The 19,565-nt window shown below is 39.6% G+C and overlaps 1 protein-coding gene across 6 annotated transcripts in view; it reads right to left on the bottom strand.

Moving 5' to 3' along the window:
• Window positions 1-2,251: 2,251 nt before the first annotated feature.
• adgb (androglobin) overlaps window positions 2,252-19,565 on the bottom strand; it is a 39,490-nt gene continuing 22,176 nt past the window's right edge. For 3 of the 6 annotated variants that reach the window (XM_044377373.1, XM_044377375.1, XM_044377378.1), the window contains 15 exons: window positions 18,828-18,987; window positions 18,314-18,448; window positions 16,099-16,192; window positions 15,246-15,377; window positions 14,862-15,015; window positions 14,401-14,588; window positions 13,913-14,079; window positions 12,261-12,388; window positions 10,545-10,656; window positions 8,036-8,187; window positions 6,659-6,814; window positions 6,393-6,483; window positions 6,172-6,274; window positions 3,018-3,201; window positions 2,252-2,861 (listed from right to left, as the gene is read on the bottom strand). In XM_044377373.1, the coding sequence (XP_044233308.1) occupies window positions 2,658-2,861; window positions 3,018-3,201; window positions 6,172-6,274; window positions 6,393-6,483; window positions 6,659-6,814; window positions 8,036-8,187; window positions 10,545-10,656; window positions 12,261-12,388; window positions 13,913-14,079; window positions 14,401-14,588; window positions 14,862-15,015; window positions 15,246-15,377; window positions 16,099-16,192; window positions 18,314-18,448; window positions 18,828-18,987 (2,160 nt within the window). In that variant the 3' untranslated portion in view covers window positions 2,252-2,657. The remainder of the gene's footprint in view (window positions 2,862-3,017; window positions 3,202-6,171; window positions 6,275-6,392; window positions 6,484-6,658; window positions 6,815-8,035; window positions 8,188-10,544; window positions 10,657-12,260; window positions 12,389-13,912; window positions 14,080-14,400; window positions 14,589-14,861; window positions 15,016-15,245; window positions 15,378-16,098; window positions 16,193-18,313; window positions 18,449-18,827; window positions 18,988-19,565) is intronic. The other 3 variants (XM_044377374.1, XM_044377376.1, XM_044377377.1) reach the window with 3 other exon arrangements.

The following is a 19,565-nucleotide window of genomic DNA, read 5'->3' as shown; positions in this document are numbered from 1 at the left end:
CTATAAAATCACATTTTAGTTTCATCTGTAATGCTTTTCACATATAGCTTTATCATGTTTTGCATTGGACCTAGTATTGGATGCATCCAGCCTTGCACATCCATGAAATAAAAGAACAAAGTAATTTAGTCTGCATGTGTTTGGTGATCTACACTTGTCTTATATGCACACCACGAGATAATTAAGCCTAAACTGCTGCACTTGATCAAACATTTAATAACTGAGTGATGAGCAGAAGACACCAAAAACTTAATGAACCTTTGACCCTGGATGCTGCTGAGATCCAGCTGAGATCTGGTAGCAACACAGCTCACTGAGAGACAACAGTATAAGGTATATATTTGATAGAGATATAACCATAGAAAAGGAGGAAAGACAATGATTTCTTGAAAGTTAGAACATCCTTTGTCATTCCCCAAAGTAGGGGCAAAGTACTTGATTAAGCCAGTCTTGAATTATTGCCTCCAAAATGGAAAGTGAAATAAAGAGGCACCACAGCCTCCACACCGCTTGGAATGTGTATCTAGTTTCACTTAATTTCATCATCCCACTATGTGGGTCCATTTAAGAATCAAATATTTTCTTATTACTTGTGGGAAGTCATATGCACACACACACACAGAGGCACACAGACACACGCAGTGGCCGACTCTCTCAAGGTTACACTGGAGTTCTTCTGTCGCTCACAACACATTTGTATCAAACCACCAACCAACAGCTGCCAATTAACAAACAGCCTCTCTGTTAATACACACACGTCACTGCCAATTACAGTGGCGGGTGATCTCTCTCTCTCTCTCTCTCTAACAGAATGGTACGACACACACCCCCTCATGCCCAGCAACTGTACACTGGAGGAAGAGAGATTTAGGTGTTCGGAAAACAGCAAATAATAGATCATGTTTTAAAAAGGAAGGAATGAATTGGACGAGAGGGAACAGCGCAGAGACAAGAGGGAATGTTCTGTGCCAGGAACAAGGCTTTCAGGATTAGCTCTGTCATGCAGTTACAAGGGTAGAAATAGTAGTTGGCTAGATGAGGCCTGACAGACTGAGTAAAAAAAAAAAGCAGCAGCATGCTTTTATGAGCAGAGGAAACACTGTGCACACACATGCAGACATTGTGTTTTAAGTGTGTGTGGAGCACACTGGATGGCTAAGTTCATATTTGACATTGTGTGCTGCTACAGTATTCACACACATACTGTACATACAAGGACACATTACTGTTAAGTTTGCTTTAGTCTACTATTCGTTGCTGTTGTGCTCATTCAAGCAGGAGTGAAACTAAGATCTTGTTCATATGTTGTGTATTACTATGTAAGATCCAATATCATATTGAATGGGAATAATCTTTTATAATGAAAATATTTAAATAAAATAATTATTAGCAGCAGGGTACAAAGGCCTTAGTGCAAGTGTGGACTACTGCAGGATGACTCCACAAGCATAGAAGCAGGTATAAGTAATTTCTCTCATCCTGCTATCTTGTACACACATGCTTGTCCGCACACTCTAACACATGCACGCACACACAGCATAATGATAATTTCCTTCATGCAGCAGCACAAAATTGAACTATTCATTATTGTCAACCTTGAAAACAGCAGAGTGCAGGCATGATAATGAGAATTTATTAACGTCTACAGCCACTAGATGGCACCCTCTTCCCTTTCATTTCCAATTTAGTTTTCCATTCCTCAGCTGATCAGCCAACTCTCTCTGCGGGATGGAGACCAAATAGATGCACTCCCAATTCTAAGCTAAGATAATGGGCACTTACTGTACTATATCACATTTAGTTGACAAAAAGCATCAGATTGATGGGCAGTTGTATATATATTAGAAAACTAACCATCTGTTTGGAGACATATTCATTTTAACCTTGGGGATTGTTATTGTCATCGATAGCTGCCTGTGTCGGTGCAAAGATCTGCCACCTACCTATGGTGCATTTTCCATATACGTCACATTGTCTTGGTCTTGTAGAAATTGACTCTTGTGGGCTTCTATCAGCAAGAATATATCAATCAACCAATCAATCAGCACCATTCGGCTGGTGGGAGGTTGGCTATACCCAGCATGCCTTGAGTCATACAGTCAATACAGTGACCTTCAAGAAAAAAAAAAAGATTTGCAGAATATAATCAGGCATACTGGGCATCGAAAAGTCAAAGCCATACATTGCAAGTCAGATGGCTTGACATTCTCAACACGGTGAAAGGGGACGTGGTTTGCACACAGCCAATATGTGATGTAATTTTTATTTTATTTATTATATTCAAGGGAAATATAATACAGGTTATAGATAAAAGATGATGGATGACATTGTGATCTATGAGAATATAATTAAATATGGAATACAGTATGAATATGGTGAAAGTTTGAGTCTTTCGTAGAAAAAAGTATTTTATAATAGTTAACAAACTTACATTTGTTAGACTCCTAAGTTTCATATGTTCTTGAAGCCAACCATACATATACTATATATAAACTTGCACCTGAATCTAGTGTGGTAACAATTATTTGGCCAGGTGTTGTTTCATCAACTACAGGCTACGATGTTGTGATTAAACGAAGATTCTTCAGTATTCAAACAGACTTGTTGAAAGGTGACTACTGAGGAGAAGTTAGATGGGAGGTTTGTGCCAAAAACCATCATTTCTTCTTCCCAGCACTCTTGGCATGTTTGTTGGGCTGCCGGTTGGCAGGAGAGGTGGAGATTGTTTTTTCTTGAGCTGCCTGCTGGGTGTCCTCCAGAGCTTGTTTCTCTTCTTGTTCTTTTTTCATGGCTGCCATCTGACGGCTACTAAATGCTTCGCAAGCATCAAGGAATTTCTTACGGTGTTGCCACAAGGCTGCCTGGGGAAGAGACAAGAGAATCAGAGAGAGAAGTTACAGAATGATGGCAAACCAGAGGGAAGGAACAAATCTTTCTGACTGTCTTTCACTTTGATAGTTAAAACTCATAATTATTGCTGGTGGACATCCATCCATTGTGTGTGTGTCTCGACTGACCTGCATGTTCTCATACATCTCCAACTGGCGTCTCATTAACTCCATCCCATTGAGCTCCTGTTGTTTCCGGTGCTCCAGCACATTGTCTCGGACCAACCGGAAGGTCTGGATCTTTTCTAAGCGCTCCCTCTGCTGGACCTCCTCGATCTGTGAGTCCATCAGTGCTGGAAAATCCTTTTGCCGTCTACATACATACACAAGAACATGATACAATGCTACAAATATATATGCATACCACACTTTACTGTCACATGACCACTTTTACACCTTTATAATCTTGTCTTTAACCAGGATTGTCATGTTGAATATTTTATTCATGCTCAAGATTTCCTCTGAGAAACATGGTGTTGTGTGGTTCCATATGTTTCATCAAATTCTGAAGCAAATATTTTGAGGAATCAGATATTAACAAATATTGTCAGTTCAAATTATAGTAAATCTTATCGAACTCTGTATAGTTGCAAATTTTACAGGCTATTCTGTGAGATGGGATGAGGATGTTGACACAGGCAGGACCAATAAAAATGGAAATGTGGCAGATAAATGCAGAGATAGGCCGAGAAAATGATGGACACACAATCATCGGCCTTATCTCATGTCCTTAGTTGTATATTCAGATTGATATTTATTGATATGTCTATTTGGTTTTGGTTATAAACGCCATATTTTAGTATTTCTCAGTTAAGAATTGATTGTATAACCAAAATATGTGTGTGTGTGTGTGTGTGTGTGTGTGTGTGCAAAGAAGAGGGACAAAAACAGTGAAAGAAAAAGAAGCAAATGAGTACAGCAGTTAGTCAGTCAATGTGTGTTTTTTTGAGAAATAGTATTATAAGTGTTGAATGTGGCTGCCTATTTCCTATAAACTGACCTTAATGAAGAGGGGAGGCCAGTGGAAGTGCTGATAGAGTTCATTTGGTTAATGAACATTGCCCTGTTCAACCTCTTTCACTGCGTGCTGTAACGTGTGTGTGCAAATGCTAAAAAAAATGCCATGCATGAGTGTGAATCTGTGATGTGCCCTGCGGTGCGCCTTTGTGAGACAGAGGTGTATTGCAGACTAATCAGACTTCAGTAATAGACTGCTCCTCAGGATCTCTCTCTCGGCTCGAATTGCAGGCCACAGTGTCAGCAGCCATTAGCAGCTGGACACGGACACATGTGCGGGCACACACACACACACACACACACACACACACACACACACACACACACGCACACACACGCACACACCCACAGCAGGAGAGGATGGAGAGGTGATGGGAGAGGGGCACATCTCATTGGACCGACGAGCTCATTGGGGTCCTGAAATAGCTCTCTAATTAACAGACCCAAATATCATCTCATTTATCATGGAGAGGGACGGACAGAGGGAGAGATGGAAGGAGAGAACCAGAGGTGGTGTGAGGGAGAGGAGGAGAGCAATGGGAGACCCAAAGGGAAACTGTGGAGGGAGACTCTTCCCTTCTGAATACTTGCTGACACAAGTCAAAAGTTGACACTTTAGATACTGACAAGCAGAAAACTATTAATTCACAGATATTCTACGGCCAATTAAATATTTGACTATGCTTTGACTGGAGCCGTACAAGTCATAACAAAAATAATGCTGAAGCTGAAGCTTTGGGTGACATTGACAGAAATGATGTAGCTCAAGTCATTCATAAAGCAGAAGCATGGAGGGCTGAATAATCTTAAACTTTGTGTATATGTCTGTGATGCATCATAAAGTTTCACATTTTTATCTGTTTAAAGATAAAGTAAGGGAAAAGTGTTGCTCATTTGATGTGCATTTTCTCATACAGTTTGTTTTGTAATCTTAGACAACTTAGTTTAGCGTGTTAGCATGCTAACATTTGATAGTTAGCACTAAACACAAAGTACAGCTGAGTCTCATTGGAACACCATTTAGATTTTGACTCGATCATGGTGTGAGATGAAAAGTTAAGGCAACACCAAAGTTATTACATCATACAACATTCATCCAGAGGAGGCCATGAATGTCCTTTAAGTTTCATGGCAATCCATCCAATAGTTGCAAAGGCATATCACTAAAGCCCAAAAATGTCAACCTCATGGTGGCGTTACAGGAAAAGTCAGTGGATCACCAGAGTCAGTAAGAGTCATCCTCTGGGGACCATGAAAGTCCTTACCAAATTTCCAACAACATTAAATAGTTGCTTTCATTTTATAGATATTTTGGTCAAGACCAAAATAGTTGACTGACATTGCCATGCCGCTACCACGGCTTAAAATAATGTTGACACTTAATCTTTTTCAAATATTTTTTAGTTTAATTTTTTACTGATGCATGTATGTATAGTATTTGTTAGATTGGATCTAGAGGGTATTGATGGACAATACTTGATCAGGAAGCATGTCTATGCTTTTTTTTTTTTTCTTCTTTTTTCTGCAATTGTGTGTCAACATAACTGTTCTCTGGAGTCCATGCATTGCCCTTTCAGACCAGGGAAAGTATACAGCCTTGTAACATTGCTGTTCACAGCACCACTGGGAGCAAAGGTCATGCACGCGGGAAATCACTAGCAATGTCCTGCAGATACTGTATGAACAAATCTGCTGACAAGGCAAAAGATGCTTGTATGTCCACCAACATACAGTACTAAGCACATACACAGACAAACATGTACACTGAACATAGACATACACACTCGCACACAATTTCCTCTGCAGTCTGGCCTTGCAGCTAAGGCTTAGTTCAGACTCACAAAGCTAGAAAAGCAGAGTGATTCAACAGCTACATTAGGCAACTGGACCGCATACTGCATATTACCCACAGGAAAAAAGCCTAAGGAATTTTCTAACAGGGAAAAAGAAATAGCCTGCTAGTAAAACACAAGATGATGAGTCTGTCTTGGCTGTTTATATATTATTCTCCATCTCTTGCCTCTAAACACAGATATGTATTCGTCTGTTGGAACTAGCTGAACCAAAGACTGTTACAGAGAGGATCATAGAGTGCAACAGACTGAAACTGATATGTACTGTATGTATAGGAGTTATGTGACTACATAACTTATAATATATGATCGCATTATGGTGTGGTGGCTATGATCATCATTCTAACTTTATGCTTTTCCTACAAAGTGAGGAGTAAAAACAGAGAGAGAATGAAAAAGAGGTCAGCAGGTACCTGATGAAGGGAGTGTAATCCATGTGAGGATATGATGATGAGGTATCGGTCAGCTTTTGTTTGGATGTACTGAGAGAGGTGTCAGGACCAGGTCTGGAAGCAGCTGTAAAAGAACCAATCAGACAAAGCCACATTACTATACAGACAAGTAATGCAAACAGAAGCGTCCAACTACTGCTAGTATAGATGTGTATGTTTCTGTGCGTATCTACAAAATGTACCAGACTCTCTGCTTTCCGCATCAGCGGTTGTAGCTTCATCACTTGCTTGATGTTGGTCTTGGTTAAGAAACTTGAGACGAGACTGGAAAGCCTAAAAAGACAGCAAAGCATTCTGTCTATACCGTATGTTTGAGTGTAGGTGAGGGCCAGTCTAAACCATTACCCTTATATTTCTACAGGAGATAGAAAAATATTGGAAACACTTCATGCAAAGGACCTCAAATGTTCGTTGCAAAAATCACTGTTGCAAATAGCTACTGAATTACCTTGGCACAGCGGCCTGGTTCAGCCATTTCCCATGCTTTTTTAATGGCCTTGATTTGCTCTATTCTCTCTGTGTCCTTCTTCACCACGATGCTCTCTGCTCTGCTTTTGTCACTGACCACACGCAGCGTCCAATTGGCCTTGGTCAGGTCAAGGCTCTGCACAAAACATATACACACACACGCCACAAAAGCACAAAGAGAGGAAAATGTAATGCACAAGCTCACACGCACAAAGATGCCAGCTGAAGGTCAGAGCACCACGGTGTATTATGTGTGTATCTCTTTCAATGAGCTTCCCAGACAGTCTGGTACACAGCCAGCCAGCCAGGATTTTTATGTCCTGTAATAATATATAATTTTTAGTACATATATTCAGAGATTATCACGTCCTCTGCCGCCACCAATGTTGTGCTGCTGCTGCCGGCGCAAGAAAAAATATTTAAAATGGAAATTTATTGAAGAGGATCAGTATTCTGAAAATCTGCCTTTCAAATTTCATTGTGTTTAAGGGTTTGACGTGCAGCATGGAGGACAAATAAAGGCATTTATTATGTGGATAAGAGATTTATCAAGCAGCTGTGGTTCTGACTACTAAACAAGGACCATTATACTGAGAATTATAGACCACAAGATTATACTTTATGATAAGACAAGTGTTTTTTATGCAGTCTAAATACACACAGATCATGTTGGCAGTTGTGGGATTCGGCTACTGCCTTTCTCTCTCTGTTTTACAGATTATAGTCGTCTGATAGCAAAGTCAACCAAATATGTAAATGCTGACCTGACTGATGAAACAAACTAAAAGTTTTAGAGAAGAGATGTCACGACTGAGTTCGATAGCAATCTCATCACACACGATTTGGATGGAAATCTGTGAGGAGGAGTTAAAAGTGTGTACTCCACTCAAGAGCCTCCACACACTAGCTTCAAAAAGTTTACATGGCAAATACCACTATCTTAACATGGGATACTGTGGAAAATACACCATGAAAACAAATGCACTTATTAAAAAAAAAAGATTACAAAAGCAGTGCATGGCCTTTGTTTTGACTGCATGTTACCTACTGAATTTGACCTTGTTTACTGAATGGTTTTCATATGAAGCATTTTAATAACATTGCCTGTTGCGATCGAATAAAACAATCCAATGCAATAAAAGATAATGAAATCTGAACAATTATTTGCAAATGCAGTTTGGCAGATGTGAGGTAAAGCTTCTCAGAAGTATCCTTGGCAACTGGTAGTCAGTGAAAAGAGATTACCCTTCAATAACTAAACGCTGAAATACATATACGTATATAACATTGGCCTCAAATTTGCAGCTGACATTACTGTGGTGTTGTTGTCTGTCACAGTGCTGTGGTGATGTATTACCGTTCCTAGCCTGGAGCCAGATTTGGAGCTGGCAGCTGGCTTCCACTTCTCCTTGTCACTTTCGCCTTTGCGGTTGGCTTTGGGTGTGTCAGACTTGTGCCCATCATTGCTTGGTGTGGTGGATGAACACTTCAAGTCTTCAGGCTTGTATACTACATTGTGCAAACAGAGAGTTAGGTGGGTTTACTTTTTCTATCATCATTGATAAAGTCTGCTGTGTACTTATGTGATTAACACCAGCAATATGGTGTTAATTACCACGTGATGTAAATTCGTGACTATTATCACTAAATTTTTCTCCTGAGGGATTTCCTAATTTTTGGCAAGCATACAGTACATGCTTTTAATATTAAAGTGATTAACTATATAATACTATCCATGGAAGCTGTGTAAATTTGAGAGTGGCATTTCGTAGTGCCTTTTATAAAAACACACACATTTCACTGATAATTAGTGTAAAATTGACATTTCTTTGTTAAACATCTCTCTGCCAAACTTTGACATGTTTTGATCAATTTCAGTGAAACACTTCCTTTGCCAATACATACTATGTTAATTTGTGTATACATTCATCTCCAAAATGAAACTCACACACAAGTAAAGCTCATCTGAAGTGGGAGTGCATCGCAGTGGGCAAACACTGTATGTGTTGTGTGGTTGCATGCATGCTAGATGGCACTGTTGCACTTTATGGTTCAAACGGATACAAACACCAGCTTAGATGAAGCATTAACTATGACTCTCACTCTGATATAGAGAGGCACAATAATCCATCATTTAGCTGACACCCCACCATTCTGCCTGAACAGCTGTTTTGCATGCTCATTGAGTTACTCTTATCTTGAGTCGTACAGAGATTCAGTGTTCAAATTGGATCTAAATATCAATCTGTGTTGTCGTAGCTTCAGAATGAGCCATAATATTCAGCTGGACAAACTTTTATTCGCTGAAAGCATAAAAAGATACAAAAAATGTGTTCTCTTAACGACACAGTACAGAAAATATTGAGGATGTTAGCATGGGACTGAAAACTACTGCTGGCAGCTGACTGGTTTAACAGTACTGTATATATACTGGGGATTAAAGCAGAGATGCGTAAATGTGCATGCATTAAACATGCGCAGCGCAGTATTTAGACTGCAGCTTGTTAAACAGCTTGTTAAAGAGGTTTCAAAGCTTGGCGTGGCATGTAGTACGTGTGTATCCATGTAGCATGTAGGGAGCATGATCAAGGGCACAGCCTCACCACTGAGACACAGTTAAACTGGGTGAAATTAATTCACTTTCCTGCTGAGATATTTCCCAGGGCACCAGGGGGCAAGAGCCAACTTCATTTGACTTCCCATTGACCCACTTTCTCAAGCTTATTGGAAAACCACAGGAGGTTTGTGTGGACATTGGCCTATACATACACACTTGGACAAACCCAAGCTTATATTGGCAAAAACCTTAACGTATCTATACTCATAAAACACAGGCAAATGAACAGATGAACACACTGCATATATTTTGTGAGCAGCAACAAATTGTCACTTCACACATGACCATTACTGTAATAAATAAATAAATAAATAAAGGTTTGTGTTTCTCTATAGTCAATACATCAGTTATCTGGATATCTTGCCTGTTAATTTAGGAATGCCTCCCACGCAAGCACACACATCATCCGATTTCATCAGATTTCATGCCATGCAAACTGAATGGGTAAGTACAGGGACTATTGTCAGTAGCAACGGACAAAAAAAGAGAATGAGAATTCAATGACAGCAGGCTGGCCTTTCTCTTCAGGCAATCATGCAAATTGTCACCCATGCAGCACCTCTTTCACATCAACATCCACCCGTGCCGTAATTAATTCATCCGCTCAGAATTTTTACAAAACCCAGATTTTTCAATCAATCCAATTTATGCAGAATGATTAAAGGCGGAGAGGCAGAGTTGGTGGCAGAGGACAGGATTATTGCCTCAGCCGGCGACTAGTGGGCACAAGAAATCACACTCTGTGATCTGCAAAAGCAGCTGCATTCATTTGGCTTTCATTAGGTTTGTGATTACAGGCTCCTGGCTAGCGGAAGCAAAGAACAAACAGTATTTGCCTTGGCCTCTGACACTGCCTACTTAGTATCTGCCACATTTCACACAGACCGCAAAAATAAACGGTGCAAAAACAAACATGAAGGGCATATTAGAAAATCTATCCAGAAATGTAGATTCAAATGCTAAAAACTTCTGAAATGCAGCAAAGATAAAATGACCTCATGACCTATAACAGGGAAATTAGGGGGTTTCTGAACCATACATAATGTGTTTTTACACTATTAGTAGGCTTGCTAGAATTAGTTTTGATGTTCAGTTCAAGATACATATTTACTTCACTAAATTAACCAACTAAATGTTTAAGTTTTAAAAATATAAACAGTGACTTTCTTTCCTGGCTCTCCCCTGTGCGACTTAATGTGGCTGACTTTGTGATGTGGCGTTTTTGATTGTTTGTGACTTAAGTACGTACCTTTCATTTCATTCTTCTCCAAGTCTCTGAGCATATGGACAAAAGCCAGCTGAGACTCATCCAAATCCCAACTCTTATAAAGCACCTCTGCTTTCACCACATATTTATGACCCTGTGAAACAAAAACAAGCACATTACAGTTTAAACACAGGATAGACAGACACACACATACAGTAACTACAAAAAAAGACATACAGCACAAAGCATGTGGTATACTGTACAACACTAAACAGTCAAAGACAACATGACTTGCATGCTATTTGGTGCAACATACAGCTGTAAACTGTGCTAGTGCAGATGATTTAGAGAGAGACATCGAGATCTTAAAGAAGAACTGTACATTTTGTTTTTACTGTTGCTCTGCCCTCTTTGACAGAAGCACATGCTTGGCACAAAGGGAGAGAGGAGGCAGAGGGCTTGTTAGCCAAGATTATATCAACGGTGGTAACACCTACATCCATCACATTAAACAGAAAAGACAGAATTTAGACAAAATTCCAGAGGTGGGAGGTGAGATTTTCTACAAAAAAAATTGGCATATAGAAACAGTACTATTTTGTCAGATGTGAATGTTTATATCTGTTATATCTGTAATGGTGCCAAATAGATGCAATCAGCAGAAAAACTGAAAGCCATGTTTTTTCATGTGTTTACATGTGTGTTTAAATCCCAGACAGATTCCACGATAGGAGCCTTCACCAATAACCCACCATTACCGAGCATCAATATGTCTTCTGTGTGTCCCTGCAGTGCAAAGCAGCAGCTTAATCACTGACCCTGTGCTCTAAGTCTTGATCAATGTTCTCAGTCTTAATCGATAGCTGTTTATTCTGGCCTGCTGCTGATCTATGGGATCTGACATGATCTGTCTCATTACTAATGATGCTGCTAAACTGTTGTGATTTTTTTTAATATTAGTGTCCAGTATTTTCAGATTGTGAAATTTATAAAACTTTGCATCCTTTTGCTGGTGTGGCAAAAAGACAAATCTCGCCAGCTCAATGGCAAAAAGTGTTATTCTCACTCCACAAAAAAAAAAAAAAAACATGTTTAAAAATGGCCCTATCCACTGTGGTAAATGTCAAATTAATTAGCAGTAAGGGTTTATTGGGGGAACATTAAACTGATTAGTTGTTCTCCATATGTATCACTGATAGTCATCACAGCGAAACAAATTCAAACTTAGCAGATGTTCCCTGCTTTATGGACTTGTGTAAACTGTATAATGTGTGCATGGTGTGTTTATTGTGTGTATGTGAGAGTGAAAGTACACATATATAGTACATACTATATATGTTGGCAATCAGCACACTATGACAACAGGTCTGTTAGATAGGGGGTCTTCAATAGAGACAATAGACTGACTCATAAATCATGCACAAATCACTGCTCACTGACAACCACTGATAAGTCAGACACTGACAACAAAACCACCCCTCCAGTTTCTGCTGCTCTCCTCTTGCGCGTTTTGTCTGCGCGAGAAAGTGTGTGTGGGTGTGTATAAGTTCATGTGTGCGTATGTGAGTGTGTGTGCATGCGCTGCAAGTAAGGCGTTATGTGTATCTGGCAGTGAAAAATTGATATGAACACAGGCAGAAAGCAAGTGGGTGAGAAAGACAGAGATAAAGTGAGATGCACGCTTGTGTGCGTGCACAAGCGAGATCAGTAAAGTGTTTGAGCAACAGCAGATACCACGCAGACAGTTGTCAGTGATACCATAGTCTCCGTGGGAGGCTGGTACTGGTCAGACGAGGAGTCTGATTTCCCAGCTGCACTTTGCTGGGGAGCATTGACCATCTTGACTCCCTTGTCCTGGGTGGGGCCTCCTTTCTGGTTCTCCTCAGCTGAGTAAATGGGGGTTGTAAGAAAGACAGAGATATCAGAGAATGCCTGAGCCTGAGAAAAGTGGTCAGTAATCTGTCCTTTTGTCATTGATGGCAGCATGAATTGAACAGCAAACTCAAGAGTTTGAGAGTTTTTCTGTTTAGTGGCTCTACTGTCTGCCATTATTTTACAGATGATATGGGCAGACATCACAAAAAGCCAGCTATATATTACTTAAAGTGTCAGTTTACTCAAATGACAAAAACATATATTCTCATAGACGTGCAGACAGTTTAAGTTTTATTTGCCAAGATTTCTTTAGTGAAGGTACAGTAAATGGATTTTTGTTTGAATTGGTCGGAGCATTGAACAGTTACATTTTTATTCAACATCAAATTGTTGCACTGACAGACTTGAGTGCAGTAGTGTCATGACCATTCCACAGAAAATAGAGTAAATTAACCTTGTTAATCACAGTAAAAACTTATTTTAGCTGTTGCTTTAATTGTCTAGTTGTGAGGTAATAAAATTAACTAATCCATAGCTTACATACTATCCCTCACTTAAAAAAATACTAATCTTGAGGTCCCTTCGCCCAAAAATACAAACCTCAGCTCACTAATAACACATTACACAACTCTAAGTGATAAGCCTAACTTCAAGGTCTATGGTGGTGGGGGGAGGATTATCAACACCAAGTAAGTTAGTTTTAACCAGTTTCCACCACTCTTTTTGTCCAGCACTAAATACAGATAGGATGTGCAAAGTCATATTACCATTTTTTAAATAAATTTTAGCCTGAGTCTGTATAGCATGCTCTCCACCAGTATTGTAGATAAATTGTTTATGGTCTCTAGGTGGAAGAGAATATAAAATAGTTTCTGTGAGACAAAAAGCAAAAGATCAAAGCTTAATGAGCATGGGAAAATGGTAAAAGAACCTTTATAAAGAGCACTTTTCAAGGGCATTGATGTCTAATGTCTGTGTATGTACTTATAAAGAGTAAAAGGAAGGGCTTCACTGTACATGCACTGAAAGTGGGAGAAAGATGCTGCAACTATTAACATCTCTGGGAATGGCTGGCAAGCCTGAAATTGTCCACAAAAGAACTATTAAAACAATAATAATAGGACTAAGACAGCTGGTGTTTTTGCTATAAATTTCAGAGTGGTAAAACAGTTATGTTGCTTCAACATAACATATGTTGGAGTTATTTGGCAGAGTGTTAAATAATGAAGCTAAGATTATTCATGGGCATGTAAATGTACACCTTGTGGCTGTTTGCCATTGGCTGTAATCCATAAGTTTGTATGATTTGACCAATTGGTGATTATTTCTTTGTCTCTGAAGACTATAAGAAGGTTAGTTTGGCTGGTTTAGTTTGATTCGCTTTGAGTGAGATCTGTCTCCTTATTGATCAATAATAATTCCATTCATCTTCAGATCAACCAGTGTCTATGCTTTTATTTCTGTGTTTGTGTCAAGTGTTTTAGAAGCATTTCCACGACAGCATCAATTACTTCCCAAACCTAATGACTTCTCACCTTTGTTGGCCAGGAAGTAGAACACAGGAATTATGACATGGCCTGTCCCGGTGTTGCTGGCCACCTCCTTCTCCTGGTCCAGAATGGACAGACGTATCAATACATCTGGCTTGGATGTCTGAAACTGAACTGTTCCCAGGACGTCCGCTGTCACCTGCACAGAGTAACTGTGAAAATGTTTCAAATGATTTGGGGTACTGTTAGTCTCTCAAAGTATTCTGTCGTCCTGTGTTGGAAAATAAAACTTTGTCTAAAGGTTGCTTGAGAGGCCGTTAAGATCATCTACATTCACCTGTTACATACACTATGTTGAGTAAAATATTGGTTCATTGACTATTGTCATATGTTGTTTCTACGAATCAATCACAGTGATATACTGTAGGTTACATCTTTATGAGACAGTCCAACAGCAACAACGACTTTCTAATCCATCAGTATAATGGCCACTATGATGGCCATTCAAAGGAGCTCATAATGCTTTCTCTTACCGGCATATAAAGTCTTTGTCAATGGGAACATAATAATCCCAGAATTCCTTCACTGAGAACGTGTTGAGCGGAGTCTCACAGGCCAGTTTTGGAAGAGGTTCCTTTGAGCCAATCAAGCGCATCCTCCATTTGGTACCAGCAGGTGGTGATTCAGGTGTAATTGCCTCTGCTACAAAGGTATAACCAAGCTGGAAAAGGAGACACAGAGAGGTTTACAAATTATATCATGACATCTTTATTATCAGAGGGAGTTTTTACATGCATCTCTATCTCTGTAACAGGCTGACAATGGTCACCAATCAGTCAATAAGTATGTATCCAGTTTTGATGAAGTCATGCAGGAGGCACCCCTAAAGCGAAGATATATGTCAGAGTAATAAGAAAACTCTTATCAAAAACATATCAATTGAATGCCAAGTACATGGAGGTTTGAAATGCAAGGATTTATAGCATCCACAGACCTTATTGGGTTGATAGACATGTGGAACTACTTTGTTGAAGACCATGTCTAGCTCCTCTCCAGTGTCATTATTAATGACGTGCAGCAGACAGTTTGGGATTGGGGAGTACACTTTTGGTACCAGCAGCATCTCCTTGGGAACCAGGAACACTTCTCTTCACACACAAAAAAATGGAGTAAAGAAGTAATCAAATTCCAAGCTCAGACCAAATTGTCAGATAGTTCAGATCCCCTGTTTTGTTGACACAACATTATGACATTTGGTTACAAGGGGACATCAGTCATTTACAACTGGATTCACCCAGATTTTCTGAGCCAGGTTGGGAATTCACCTTTGGTGCCTTCCAAGGACAAATCTAACCTTTAAGTTACAATGTGTTCTAACCTGAATACCAAGACCCAGGAGTTGGCTGTGTCTTGAAGGGAGACCGAATAATCACTAAATGTGATTCTGGTTGATTCATCCTGCTGACAGGGGTAGAGCTCTGCTTTTCTTTCAGAGTGGTCAATGATATACCTGTGCAGGAAACAGAGAAATGGAGAGTGCTTTAAAGAACTCAAATTTCAAATTAAGTTAATTTAAAACACATATATAGAGAAAAGACCATGACAAAATGTTTTCTCAGAAAATAATTAACTTATAAAATAAATTTAATTAACAATTATTAACTTCATGAAAATCTAGCAAAAAAAGACTACACTGGAGGAAAGCAGATGCACTTCACATCTCAGCATGAACTTTGATTGAAGTGGATGTTTCTGTCAGTTATGAAAAATACACGCTCAAAGGCGCACAACGCCCAGCAAACCCCCACCCCTACATACACACATTGACCGAGCTCTCAAAGCTCATGCACAAACATACTTCCCCAGGCAGCGGGTCATTCGGCAGACGCTGCTAGCCGATTGGAACGAGGAAAGGATAAACAGCAGATGGTACCACTGGGAAAAGATGGAACACAATGTGGAAAATACTCCCTGCCTGGCCGCCACAGGCCGCCACAACCAGGAGAGGGAGCAGATTCTGGGCATGCGGTACAACAGGGAGGCTAAACGGATGCCATACAATATACATAGCATTGGCACAGGACTGTAGTAGGAGTGTTCTCATATTGTCTCAGATAATCACATTGGTTTGAATGAATAAATTACATGTTAGGCAACTGAGGTGTGTAGTGTTAAAAAATAAAATCATTTATTTTTACACATATTATGTATTTTCTCTATCCTTCATTTACCGTAGCAAGAAGGCAGCATGTTTGTCTGCATTGGATTCAACCTTCGGCCACATGTCGAAAAGGATCTTGGATGCACTGAGGTTCTCCTTCGTGCCTGGATGACACAAACATACACATGCACACACAGAGAAAAGTAGCCACCATTAAAGATGAAAGACAATCCATGTTGCTGTCAAACACATGAAAAAATTATTGTAGCTGACCTAGTTCAGAGTGGGATGCAGAAATTGCTAAATGCGTTTTTGCTTCATTCAGTGAGAGGTGATAGGAGAGAGATTATTCACACCTTGACTTTCACACTCATCTCACCAGACAGGTAACCGCTCTGACAGAATAGAACCGTTTTTTTTATATAAGTTGTAGCACTATGTGGTTATGGGTATGTGTGTACCAGTAAGCATGTGCCCGTGCATATAAATGAGACCTCTATCATTCAACTGTCTCTGAACAGACAGTTGAATGATAGATGTTTCCATATCTGAAATGTGGCATAGGTGTCCTCACCTCCTCTCAACCCTCGCTCCCTAGTGCTCGGCTCTCCCTTTTCAAATGGCCACTTTTTAAAATTGATACAGCCATTATAGGGGCCAAGGCAGGCTATTGAGAGATGAAGACTTATCATCTTTATAACCAAGGAGAGGCAACAGTCAAGGAAAGAGGGGAAGGACTGCAGGAGAAACAGCATTGTATAGAAATGTGGAGTGAGCAGCGAGGTATATCATGGTATTAATGGATGTATGGGGACTTTAGCTGTGATGTACATCAGTCGTTCTGTCACTTTAATAAGAAAAGACCAGTTCTTAATTTTAATAAATAGCTTTTATTTAAAATGACTGGTATTTTGCCATTACCATAAGTGCTGCTCTGAAAGCTGCACTTTATGCTTTGACTGGTAAATTAATAAAATTTGAGATAACTTTTAACACGAAAGGCAATTTCATAGAAGTCAAGCTGTTCAGCCTGTGTGCATGTGAGTGTGTGTGTGTGTGTGTGCTCATGCTAATGCCACATAACCACCAGCAATAGCGTTGCAAACAGATGGGTTCTATGATTATGTGGATTTTAAAAATGCAGTAGATGTTTGGCATGTGCAAACCACATTTTCATGCCATAAAAAATTAGGCAAAATCCCATTGAAGCTACAGTACAGCAACTTGTTTGCAAATGCTGCATTAATGAGGTTGTTCCCGACTCCCATATGTGCAAGTTATTCAGAGGGTGACAATGTCATGTGTTGTGCCTGGAGAAGACACAGTTAGCTTCAGGCCCGCGCAATAAATAGAGAATGTCTGGGCAAAGTGTCACCGCCAGTGTTTCCTCTGGAATCTGAAAGCAGTGGTGCACCTAGAGAGCGAGACAGTTAAAACTGCTTCTGGAAAAAAAAAGGATATTGAAACTGATTTTAGTGAATCTGAAAAAAACTTAAAAGTTGATACAGATCATTTTTAATGTTTTGCATAGTAGTGGTAATCATAAAGGTTCGAAATAGAAATATCTTTCATAAAGTATGCATAAGAGCATACCTGCTACTGAAACAGTTACAAGAAAAAAAAAAGAAAAATTACAAAGCAACATGGCATGGTAAAGCTGCTCAGCTCAATCTCTCCATCTAATCGCTCATCCTTCCCTGCAAAGTGTCCACTGTTTCCATGTCTTCCCTTCCTCATCTTTCACTTGCTGTCACTATTGAAAGATTTGTCTGTTGATGCAGGAATGTTGTGTGCATGTATGTGTGCATTTCATATATGTGTGTGTTTCCCCTCTGTGGCGACCCCTCATCTGTCAGACTGTATTAGTAAGAGTGGCAGTCTCATCAATACATATTTGTGCCTGTGCTCAAAGGCAATACATATTTGTGCCTCTGCTCAGAGGCTCAATATATGCCATCAGGCTAAATCAAACCGAGAACGTAAGATGCAGAAGGTGCTCTATGTGTGTGTTTGTGTTTTCGGACACTAAATAATAATCTGCACATGATGGCGGGCATCCTGTTGTTTTAGTTGGAGTTTTTTCTGCCATAATTTAGCCACTTTAGCGTTCCCATGTGCAGATGCAGATTCAAACATAGAGCAGTTGAGAAGAGAGAGTAATTTAATAAGACTCTAATCAAAAGTCTGCAATTGCAGCCTTTCAAATTGGAGATCAAAAAGATTTAAACCTGACCATGACACTTAATTGAATACCTTTTTCAATGTGTGTGTATGGGTTTGGTTACCAGGTTTAGAGGCATTAAGGATCTTTCGCACCAAGTGCCCTTTGAATCCAGCCTGCAGAATGGTGACTGCCTTGATCTCCTTGGCTGTTGGCTGCCTGTCTTTCCAGCTTTCTGGAGCCTTTAACTCTGTATCCACTTAAGAGAGTAACAATGCAAAACAGTAACAGCAGAGCAATTCAAGTTATAAGTAAACACCAAATTACTGATACTGTAAAATTCCATAGAATGTGTGACACATTTTACAGGATTTTTTTAATAATCATTTTTTGTCTTTGTGTCAAATCTTATACTATACTTTCATGTTATATCATTTGGGTAGAGTAGGCGTTTTGCAGTCTTTTAATACTCTGATTATAACTGTTAAATACATTGTTAAGAAGGAATAAGATGTAGTTCTGAAACAGGGACAGTATTGACAAAAAACTGTTATGAAGCCACCATGCTTAATATTATATGCTTTAGGCACATATACACAAAAATACGTAGATGGGCAACATAAAATTAACACACACACAAACACGTATATGGCTCCTACATGCAGGGGAGTGTTCTTTGGGTTCATTCACTAAAAGTGAAGGATCAGCAGTGACGGCCAGTACAGCAAACCGCTCCTCTGCTGTCAGCTTCCTGCCCAGGACCTCACACAGCATATGGTAGACTGCCGAGTTAAACACCTACAGGCCCCAACACACACACACGCACACACACACGCAGTTCACATGCACATAGGAGAGAGAGAGGTAAGATGTTAGCAGATGTGTGGTATATGTGCGCCTGCATGTGAGTGTTGAGTGTGTGAAGATGGTATTTAGATTTTTGTGATTTATACCATCGTAAATATATAAGCATGAAAGGCCATGTTTACATAAGAGATCCATTACCCCTAGAGCCAAACCCCCTTAGGAGGTAGTAGGCGGGTTGTTAGACTCCACACATCATTCATCATTTTTAAATAACCGCATAAGTCAGTGTGAATCATCTTGCCTTTGACAGGGCCGCTGTTCAGTAGTCGGGATATACAGAGATTTTGTGAACATAATTTAGCAGCTGAAACAGGTAGCCTTAAAACAATAAGTGGCAGTGGTGGTGCTGCAAAATATCAATGATTGATCTTAAAAGAACTCAGATGTTGAATGAAACTTGAAAAATGTTAAATGTCATTCGTTGATTAAGCCAAACAGTTTTTGTACAGTAGCTTAACAACATGGCTGCAAACTTATATGTGAATATATAAATGGTAATTTTCTCTTAG

The sequence above is a fragment of the Thunnus albacares genome, chromosome 16 (genome assembly GCF_914725855.1).
Source record: "Thunnus albacares chromosome 16, fThuAlb1.1, whole genome shotgun sequence".
Lineage (NCBI taxonomy): Eukaryota > Metazoa > Chordata > Actinopteri > Scombriformes > Scombridae > Thunnus > Thunnus albacares.
The sequence above is the reverse complement of the archived record's forward strand: the minus strand, read 5'-3'. Positions and strand labels throughout refer to the sequence as shown.